Source organism: Talaromyces amestolkiae, assembly GCF_001896365.1.
Source record: "Talaromyces amestolkiae strain CIB chromosome Unknown scaffold16.1, whole genome shotgun sequence".
NCBI lineage: Eukaryota > Fungi > Ascomycota > Eurotiomycetes > Eurotiales > Trichocomaceae > Talaromyces > Talaromyces amestolkiae.
Window position 1 is genome coordinate 185,427 of NW_024468052.1, and position 11,154 is coordinate 196,580.

Genomic DNA, 11,154 nt, shown 5'->3' on the forward strand with positions numbered 1-11,154 from the left:
CAAAAAAAAAAGCTAGAAAACGTATCAAAAAATTCAAATCATAATGATAAGAAGTGAAATGGCAACTTAAAGCATATACCGGTAGACCATGAACCGTAGCACTTAGTATGATCATACCTTCTTCGATTTGATCTGTCGCGGACTGGTCCGTACTTTGCGGGTCCTCTTGGCCGGTGGTGTGTCCGGAACCTGAACAGTAGGGATTCGGACCTCTACCCTGTCCCGCGGAGTGTTGCTGAGATACTCAAACATATCGTCGAATATATCCTTTTCAGCTTGGACAAGCTGGTCGGGGTGATCGGGCTGAGGAGTCTCTCTTTGTACATCAGGGGCGGAGTTTGCTATGACAACTGGTGAACTGTCAAGCAACGCTGCCCTGGTGTTCAACTCCCGTTCTGGTGTCTTGGGAACTTCAACTATCTCATCGACATGCTCTGCTTTTGACTCATCGGTTGCCTCTGGCTCGTGTTGAGGGTCAGGGGCACCCTGCTGCTCCGAGAATTGAGTCTCTTGAATGACAGATTCCGCATCTGGTACAGCATCATCTTTCAATTCCTCCTTGTCTTGGAAAGAATCGGCGATGACTTCTGGTTCGGCAACAGGGCCAGCTTCAATGCCTTGGACCTTCTTAGCTGGCTGAGCAGTCGGGCTTAATAAGTAGGAGATTGGCTGCGCGTCAATCAACAACTTAGTGTCCTGGCCAGAGTCTTGTTCTTCATGTAGCTTGAAAAGAAAGTCACGAAGTCTCCGTCGCAACAGCCCGGACTTCAAAGTTGGCCAGTCAATCTGTGTACTCATTTCTCTTCGAAGAATGTTTCTGACGAATTCATCTGGGTCCTGCACAAATTTTTCAAGATATGCCAGCAGATAAAGACCACAATCAGAATAATTAGGCTGCAATGGAATCCCTTTAGCCGTCATGCCTTTGATATCCTTCATTTCAAATGATATCTTTGCCTTGATAGATTCCTCTATGAGATATTGTTTCAAAACCTTGATAGCAGGCTGCCTTGGTTCGTTAAGAGAGTCGAATGTAATGATAGTTGGTTGGTCAATCGAGTAGACTGGGCCCGCAGATCTCAACTTCTTCCTCTTTGCAGCATCAGATTGAACGGTGTCAGAAGGAATTTCGCTGTGGAAAACGGCAGGCGGCGAAGCCTGATTCTCCTCCTTCTCGGGCCATTCATCTTCAGAATTAGGGCCCGTCTGAGGATTCAAATTTGGTACCACGTCATCTATCTTCATCGCGGCAAGTGAGTCACGAGCCGTCTCCTCAGGGGTAGCAGCTTTTTCGGACGGAGGCGTCTCAGGTATTTCTTTCCGGTTGACCACCTCCTGCTCCGCTTCGCTTTCCTCCTGTATAGACTCTATCTCTTTGACCACCGAGCGTTTTTTGAGAGTGCTCAGATTGCAGATGATAGCCAGATACCAATGCGCACTCTCATTGATGGGGACAACCACGTAGTCATGACTGAACAAATCGACATTTCTCGTCCATTTAGAAACGCCTTGGTAGTTCACCCCCTTTTTACCTTTTACAGGACTAGTGAGCGTCGCATAGAAATAGGAATTGAAAAAATAAACTCGTTTGGAGACTTCTGGTTTGTTCCGTTCGAGGTAATGCTCTAAAAAGCGAGCATAAAAGCCTATGAGATTATCGTTCAAGAATTCTCCATCGCGTAAGCGCTCGAGATCGTGACTGTTGACTTCTGCCTTCTTCTTTCCCACAGGCGGATACACGAGTGCTTTTGACCAGCGGTCACCAGGGTTTGACTTCGGACTGGAATCAGGCTCATCATCGATCAAGTCAACTAGGCCTTGGCGAGCTTTGGATCTCAGCTCTCGTTGTTTGCGAGGTGCTTGATATGTTTTCACCGGGATGCTAATTCCTTCATCATCCTCAGATCGAGGTGTTTTGAGAGCAATGGAAGACTGCGCGACTGGTAGAGGGACTCGACGTGGCGGCTGATTGATACCCTTGGGTTCATCTTCACCTTGCAGTGTAGCCGACAGCTTTTGTCGTTTCACTGAATCGGGTTTTGCACTTTCGCCAGGCTCTGTAATACTAGGACTGCTAAGTCGCTTTCCACGGACACGTTCAACAACCACGACATTATCAAAAGCCTTGTCCATCCACTCCCTAAGGCATGTTAGCACCAATCAATCCAAATAAAAGATTGTAGCGTGTAAGATAAAATGTACGCACCTAGTTTTTTGACGTATTTTTGCGGTCTTTGGTAGTAAACTACGAAGCTGGTCCTTCTCTGCTTCGGTCGCAAATTCAATATCGATCGACTGATTTGCAGTTCCCTCAATTTTGGAAAGAGTAAAACGACATTTCAAGCTACCTTCCGTACCTAGCAAGACCTGAATAATTCTGCGAACCGGTATGCTCACAGATGGGATCGATTGGTGCAATCCTATAGTATCATCACCCTCGTCCAGGAATAATTGTCGGTTCTCGAGTTTGATGCTGTCATATCTGAAAAATTTGACATCAAACAGATGTTTGTGGGATCGAGCAATTCGCTGGTTCCGGGCTTGGCGCCTTTCTGGAGTCTTGTTTGATGAGTTGAAGACTGTCGGTTGAATATCATTCGGTGACATTCGGCGTTTTGACCGTCTGCTTGGCTTTTGATCTACCTCGTACAAGAATGAGTGTGATCCAATAGTGCGTCGATTCGAAGCAAATGATTCGGGGTTTGTTCGAATGGATACATCCTCTTGTAGCTCATCCGGGCTTTCACTCGCATCAGAACCACGGCGTTTTTTGCTGTCAGCTCGACGTCTGATCACGGGACTTTTAAGATTGTCCTCTGCATCTTTGCCGTCGAGTTCCACAGTTTCAATAGGTTTCGACCTATGCTGTGCGTTCGTTGAATTCACTTCAATGCAAGCATCCTTAGGACCGTGATACTCGGAAACATAGGGTATTCGAATTGAATCTCCGTTCTTTTCACGGTCTTCGTGTGACTCGACACTTGCAACTGAAGGGCTCTGATTTCGAAGTGTATGGCTTTCGTCATCGTCCACGAGATCGATGACTGGACCAAATGAATGCCGCCGACGCTTCAGAGGTCGATGCTCGTTTTCAAAAGGTGTCGGGGAGCTGAATGGGTGTCGAGAACGTGTCGAGTGCTGGGCAGCGCTGTTGGTAGTGTTGTTTCCTCCCCAGGCACGTACCGGGCCGCTGTCTTTTCCATTTGGCGTTATGCGATCGACTATTTTGAACACAGAATGTTGCTGGATTTGTCAAAAATGAATTAGCGGCGACTATTTTCAATAGATAGGTACGCGTACGTTGACTCTCGACTTTTTGGGTTTGGCGAACGATTGACCGATATGGATTCGAACATCATCTTGGCTTTTTCTAATAGTAAAAGAGGGTTAGCATAAGCCTCAAAGCTCCAAGCACGTATTATCGACATACTTGTAGGTTGGAAACAATCTCTGCTCATCCGAAATTTCGTCGCCCTGCCGCATGTTCGATCTGCTCAAGGGTCTTGCATTGGATATCAGTCAATGTCAATATTGGATCGCAATCAAGATAAATAATGTAAGCTCACAAATGCTCTCGTGACAGGAACTAGACATCAGATTAGCGACAGTCCAAAACTAAGACTATATTTTTCAGTCGACAACCATGTCTATAATCAGACATGAAGTTTTGTGGCTGTTGCTGTGCATGCTAAAGACACCAGAGCATGAAACTCACAATCGAATTCCCTCTCGGCACATCTGGAGATACACCAGCTGCTCTTACCCCGGACAGCCCCTCCAGGTTCTGCCCTTCCTCACCACCATGAGACGCGAGAGTATCGAGGTTGGCACTGAGGTCTGGGCGGTGATCGGGAGTGGGAGGCGGTCGAGTGAGGAGCTGGGCAATTCCCGAGAGAAACTGCATTTATGTCATGCAATCTGCCAGTGGGAAGTGCCAAGATGCATTATTTGTTTTTCCAATAGACTTGCAAGCAGAGCAAAACTGTGTGTGATGAGGAGTTTGGGTGTTGTTGAAAGTTGTCGTACAGGGACAATAAATGTTCCCGGGTAGTTATGATGCAGTGGTGCATGCGCCCCATGCCCACTAAGAAGGCGGAGACTTATTCTGCCCGCACCGGAAGGAACATGCCGCTCTTTAAGATTTATCTAGGTGTACTTGAGTCTACTGCTGATTAGAAAGATTTTGTGATTCATAATACTGTTACATTCCATTCCATCAGTCCACATAAGAATAAGTCTTCGTAATAATGCACACCATATGAGCAAAATCTTTCCAAGAGCAACAGAAGTCAATGAGTCCAAAGGAAGAACAGGTATAAATGAGAAAAAAGCCCAACAAGTCACTCCACAGTTGCTTTGAACGTTTTGTATTTCCAAATATTCCCACTCATTGTCATGAGATCATGGCTCCAATCCAATCACAAACAAAAGAATAAAACAGAAACAAGAAATGCAGGAATAGCCCAAACCCCCGCAGATAACATCAAAGACCGTTGTGTAGAGAAATTTTACTATACAGGGCTGCATCAAGAACAGATTACCGCCTATGGAAAAAAACTCAAGACGCCATTCCTTTGCTCCTATCACTATAGGATTCATCATTAGTACCTGCCCTACGGCGCTCATTGGCTCCGTGGTGGTACCCATGATGGTGATGCCCGGGGTTTGCCGCGGCCTTCTCTTGTCGAGCTTGGTCGATGGCTGACCTCTGCGCGATGCTGTCATCGTGGCTCTTCCAGACGATATTTGTGTCCGCCGGTAGAGCTAGTAAACGTTTTATCGTTTCTCTATAAACCCGTCAGCTTTGAATTGAATATTCAAAGTATCAATAATCGTACCTTATTTTGATATTACGCCCTCCGTCGATTCTCGTCCATACACTGAGCACATCTTCGCCGCTTCGCACACTCAGGACCGTCCCGCATACCTCATCGCCCGCCTCGGCGAATTGGTCACCGACTATGGCTAACAGGAGGTCTTCCCAGTAGCGGTCCGCCACACCCTTCTTCAGACGGATGATCCACTTTCCACCACGTTTGTTAGCCTCATCTTCCCAGACAGGGCGAATACCCTTCTTGAAGATGTGATAATCTGAGACAGTGGGAAGAAGTGAGGGGCGTTTGAGATGGGAGTAAATCGTCCAGAAGCTCTCCACGGACGATATGGACGCAAGAGCAACGGTTGATTTCTCGTAGTCCGAATATTTCGGGGTCGGAGGGCGGTACCAGACAATCCACGTTGATTTCAACGGGTGGTCCTTGATTGCGGAGGTAGATGTGGTGTCGAGCGAGGAGGAGGAGGTTTTTGATTTTATGTTCCCCGTAGATGACGTATCGTCGCTTGTGTCGCGTTTGTCTTTTGTGCTTGAACTGAGATCAAAGGTTCCACCGGGAGTCTTGGGAGTCTTTGTGGACGAGCCGAAAGATGCGAACGCGCCGGAACCGAGTCCGAAAGCGTTTGACGCACCAGCGGAGGGCGAAGATACGCCGCCGGAGAGGGGGGATATGGCGTTGAAAGGGTTTGATCGTCCGTGCGAGCTGTCGGGTCCGAAGCGCTTCGATGAATGAGTGCGAGGAAGCTCTGGTCTGGAGCTACCTTCCTTGTCACTGGCCGTGGACAGAGACAATTTGCTTGCGCTGTAGTGATGCATGTCAGTACGCTTACAGAACGGGTAAAAGAAAATAATTGTAGGCGTACTTTGATCTCCGGGTCCACAGGTTTGCTTGATCCATCGAGAAAGCGGCTACGACAGCTCGGAAAGGCCAACGAACATTCGGTTGCTGAAAGCAAGTCAGGTATCGAGCTTGGAGACTAAGAGTAAGCGAGAGGACGGAGCAGCGAATGTTCAGTAGCGGACAATTGGCGGAATGGCTGTTGTCGGGGCGGGTCGAAATGATAGATAATTATATTGGTCGAGTCGGTATTATAATAGAGTCGGATCGTGTAGGAAGCGGTTAGTGAGGTGTTGGAGGCGAGGGTGGTTGAGTTGTGTGAGGATGCTGTTTGGAGTGGGATGGGATGGAGTTGGGAAGATTTGATTGATTATTGGCCTGAGGTTTTGGAGAAATCTTGTAATTTACTCAGCACAGCCTGGGCTGTAGGGACGGTAATATTACACGCCGTTTATCAGCGGAAATCGTACGAAAACAGTACAAAACAGCTCCAATTACTGCAGCCGTTACTGTAAGCTTCCTCACCAATCGGCATCGATCTGCCGCCCGCGGCCGCCTTCTCCACTTCCTTACAGCAGGCCGACTATTTATTTCTTTTCTGGTCGAATTTTTCTTTCTCTCTTCTTCTTTTCCTTCTCTTAACCCAAGACCACCGACTCAAATCATCGCCAGTTCTCTTTTTTCCTTTTCTACAGCGCTGGCGATTCCGATGTGTGTGTCGAGATCAAATGGCATTAGAGCCTACTATCGCATATAAAACCATCATCACGAGGGCTATTTTCAAAACAGCTTCCCATGATGCGTTGATGACCTAAATGACGGGACATACTTTGCTGCTGCTCGTAGATTGATTTCTTACTTTCTCACCTTGGATCTAGCAGACTGGATCATTTGAAATACCTCTAGTATGTGTGATCTTTTCTTCGTCGTCTCCCAAGCCCTTTGCCCAGATGAAGAATCACGAGCGTAATGGTAATCCGAGCCTCAACCGCAAACTTCGGTTTCATCCTTTCTACAGGTCGCTGGTTGAGAATGAGGTGTCAAGGCAAAGTCTGATAAATTGTTATTTTTTTCTTTTTGGTTTTCAAAAGCCCAGGTCGCACCTGGCAATTGGTCGCTCAGAGCTGACTTATATCTAGAGGTCGGAGACCTTTGTCCTTGACTAGTTGAAGTATGTGCAGCGAAAGGTAGAATTTGTTTATGTACATTGGAAGGGAAGTAAAATACAACCCGCAAGAGACCACTACTATCTATCTCTATCAAATGAGTGTGCATACACTGTGCCATCCCGCAGCTCATGTATGGAGTCACTATCCAGCCACCCAAACTCCGTATACTTCCGCCCGTCTCTCAGTTCGTGTATTGTGACCCGTCGATGGCCCTTTCTCCGTCGTGGTCGTCGCCGAGAGACTGGTCCACTCCTGGTCGACTCTAAGCTGCCAGCATCACTGGACGCTGCGCTAAAAGGGGAAGGCTGCTTCTCCTCTTGATTGATAGAAACCTGTAGCATATGGTCGGCCGCCATGGCAGCACCGTCTTCTCGGAACCAAGTTTGTAGTAGTTTCACATATCCATGTTCACGCTCGCCAAGGGTCACATTCGAAAGGGTGACACAGGGCTGGTCAGCTGAGGAACTAAATACAGTCCAACCACTGTCGTTAGAGCTAAGTAACTCGATAGAATTGTTGTAAGTTTGAACTTGAAAGGCATGAAGCAAAAGCACATCGCCTTCCGTCACTCTAGGTCGAGGTGTTTCTGTTGGCTGAATTACTTCCACAATGACTGTCGTGCCTGCCATTGATATGTCGGTGACACGTAGTCTCATATGATATTCTTCAGTCTTAGTGGTCGAGGGCTCAGCAGGTGACACATCGACAGCCACAGCAATAACGTCAACGGCCTCATTGGACCATTCGCCGAGCATAGCAAGAGTTGTATAAACTGGCAACTTTGGCTTTTCGACGGTGGGAGACGTGAGATCAAATTGCAAGTCGGGCTGTGCGACTTCATCTGCTCCATGGCTTTCATTTTCCGTTGGTTCGATTGAATAATCTTCTATGAGAATAACTTCGTCCAGCTTCTCCAAGGTGCCCTCGTCCTCATCTGCAAGCCCATGAACCAGATGCCCTTCCTTGGGCAATTGTCGGCCAATATCTTGCAAATGCCGTTCATCGGAGCCATCAATCCATCGACGGCGACGATTATGATTGCCCTCCGCCTCAGGTGTTTTTGTTTCTGGCGAGGAACGATAATCAACTGAAGTTGGCACCGTACTTTCAACAAATGTGTACTGAGACTCGTCATTGACAGTTGAGGGAGGGGTAGCTACTGGCGCTGGTGACACGGTGCGATATGCCAATTGTTGCATAATTCGAGTTGCACCTCTAGATTGCTCCTGGGATAACTTTTGGTCCTCTGGGACCAGAGATTGCTCGTCCTTGACATCAAAATCATTGTTTCCATCTGGAATTTCTTCCATGTTTGAGGAATTATTATTTCCTGGCATTTCAAGCGTCATCATATCGTGATCGAGACTGAACGTATCGTTTCTGGCACCGAATTGTACTTCTATCTGTCGTTGGGCACTTCCAGACACACCTGGCAGAGATAAAGACTCCTCCATGTCGCTAGTATGAGGTCCATGTTCCTTAGCTTCTTCTGCATATGCGTCACCTCTCTCGTCCAGGTCATAAACCTCATACGTGTGCGCATGTTCATGGCCAGCATCTCCGCGCTCTGGACCCTCAGCATCGCTTGGCAACATGTCCTGATCGTCTTCTTCCTCTTCTTCATCGCTGTATGCATCTCTGTCTTCTTCCATGCGGTCAATCTCCTGACTTGCAATCTCGTCTTCGCCATCTTCATCGTTTTCGTGATGTGTTAGACTCCCTATATGATTGAAAGCGCTATTGTTGTGCCTGCTCAAAGGTGCATTGGCTGTGGGTGGCTCATCCTCGCTATCGCTGTCCAAGACAATCACTTCGGGATGGACGATACGCTGCGGGGTTCTTGAGGCCAATTTTTCTTCAGCACTCTCCTCTTCATATCCAGAGACTGTATCGGAGTACTCAGACTGTTCGGACAATATCGCATCCTCCTCGCTGTCAGCCTCTTCAGCCTCATCAGASGAGCCTCTGTCTTCGAGTTCGCTCTCTTCATCTTCGACTTCTTCAACATTTGGACCTCTCTTTCCATACCCACCGAGACTTGTATCATCAACCTCAATGATCTGCACCTGTGAGCTTATTTCGTTATCCATGAAGCCTTCGGATTCTGAACCATCAGGATCGGCTTCTGCACCATCTTCCAACACCGAATCGTGCGCACCCGTTGGCTCACCGTCGTTCTGCTCAAAATGGTCATCTTGTACCAAATCAGAAGCCAAGTCTTCCACATATCTCGCGCGTTTCGATTCATTACCCTGTTCTACGGCAAAGTCACGTACACCAGTGAATGTTGAAGGTGAGAAGTGCCCGTGGACGCCTTGTGGCGATTCCTCATCTTGAAACACTTCGAGAGTATCTATTGCCAGGTTTTCTGATCGAAGCTTTGATTCTAGATCTTGGCCGTTATCAGCACGATTTTGGACATCCAACTCGCGCACTACTGTGTCGCCTGACGCGCCTGTCTTGTACGCATAAGATGATATGTTGTAAATTTCGTCGTGGTCGATAGGGGAGAAATGCGGCTGAGAGGTTAGTATATCGCTGGATGGACCTTGGGAAACTTTCGCAGAGTCCACCGGCGTTTGAACCAGGGGCGATGGCGTTGGAAGCGTAGAAGAAGTTATAGGATGAAGACGTGGTGTTGCAAATGAGAGTTGTGAATCTGGAAGCTGGAGCTCAACAGCAGTTTTTTCCAAGGAAGGCGCTATAATTTGAATTTCCTGGGCGTTGCCGTATGTAGACTGTGCCTCCTGTACTGGAGAATTGGACTTGACAAGTTGAATTCTATCGCCTGCCACATCATCCGTGGAACTCGTAATAGGGACCTTCTCTGCAGGCTCTTTGAGTCTGAAGGCGGCTCCAGAGAGTGCCACATCGTTGTCAACATCTTCGTCTCGATCGAGCAGTTCCTCATCCGACTCAAACCAGTTTACATCATTTTCCATATTGACTTCCACCTGGTCGTCAGATTCATCCAGCAATCGCCACTCGCTACTCGGAAAACTGAATCTGGGTCGTTTCCTGCCTATACCGGGTACATAACCATCTTCTTCTGCGAACATATCATGTATGGAAGGCACAGGACTCCGTGATCGAAGCCGTTTCGTACGTAGAAAGGCAGGCGTCTCCCACCTCTGCTCCGAGAGAATCGGTGAGGGAAGACGGGCTGGAAGCAGCGCAGGTGTGGTAGGTTCAACGGATTGCGCATCTTGTCTGGGTGATTCCAGTTGCGAATAGTCGAGCGCAGCAGTCTTTTTGCCGTTCCTGGTTGCCTATCAACTATTAGTTGGACAATCAACACATGCCAACTAGTCACCTACCTCAAGCTTGACCCGATTCTTGAATTGCAGTTCCCAACTCAAAGATTTTCCCGGAGTTGATTGGATTTTATGGTTCTTAGACCATTGCCCACCCTGCAAGCTCAACGTGATTGTGTCACCGATACCGACCTTGGTGCGGGCAACCTCCTCTGCGCAACGCCCGCAGAATGTCACTCTGATCTGCCCATTCTGATTGCGAAGGCGAAAATCCGGTTCGGCGAGTAGAAGGCTAAACAAGCGATTCGAAGAGGAGAACGGCCACACGAGTGTAACAACAGCTTGAACAGAGTACTGACTCGCATCCTCAAGATCTGGCGACAGTTGCGGTATAGATATTAAATTCGGATATTGGCCAGGTCCATGCGATTTTGAATCGGCGGGKATTTCCATCTCGTCGGACGATTAGGGTGGTGAGAAATGTGTCGCTTGTTGGCGGCTTGCTGGAGGTTACGCCATGACACCAGTAAAGAAGATATTCCGCATTCATCGATTTCCAGAGATACTGTACTAAGATATCCCAAGAATAAGTCATCACCAAGACATGCTAGTATGTTGTAAGTAAAAGAAACAAAGGAAAGGATAAAAGCAGGCTAGTAATGAAAGAACGACATTAAGATTATGATAAAGAAGAAGATCCAAGATTGTCGCGTGTAGACCTTACAAGAGAGAAAGTATTGTCGTCACAGCATCGCCCAAAAAGATGGGAAGGAGCTACCCCATCTGGGCTTGGCGCCCGTGCCTGTTGCGCCTTCCGCTTCGGGCAGTTTGTCCATAAGCTCCGAGCTCTTCTCCCCATTCTCTCTTTTCTTCTTCTTCTTCTTCTTCTTCTTCTTCTCCATGCCTCTGTTAAATCGTTTTCGGCAACTCTCTCGGTCTGGCTAGAGTGGCCGATACTTGAACTCTACACAAACTGAAAATCCTTCAACACATTGATGTTTTACACGGCATACCAGGGAAGTTCCCATTGGATCAGCCTCGGCATGCTTCTGGACCTAG

General features: G+C 47.7%; 1 protein-coding gene across 1 annotated transcript; it reads right to left on the minus strand.

The window, feature by feature from the left end:
- Positions 1–111: 111 nt before the first annotated feature.
- On the minus strand, positions 112–10,997 carry BHQ10_007597 (uncharacterized protein; the record flags this gene model as incomplete). The annotated part of the gene is made up of 11 exons (XM_040880309.1): positions 112–2,140; positions 2,207–3,243; positions 3,301–3,370; positions 3,431–3,502; positions 3,567–3,586; positions 3,764–3,898; positions 4,609–4,764; positions 4,880–5,636; positions 6,950–10,110; positions 10,159–10,469; positions 10,874–10,997. The coding sequence occupies 11 exons, from the start codon at positions 10,995–10,997 to the stop codon at positions 112–114; spliced, it is 7,872 nt and encodes a 2,623-aa protein (XP_040736100.1).
- Positions 10,998–11,154: the final 157 nt, after the last annotated feature.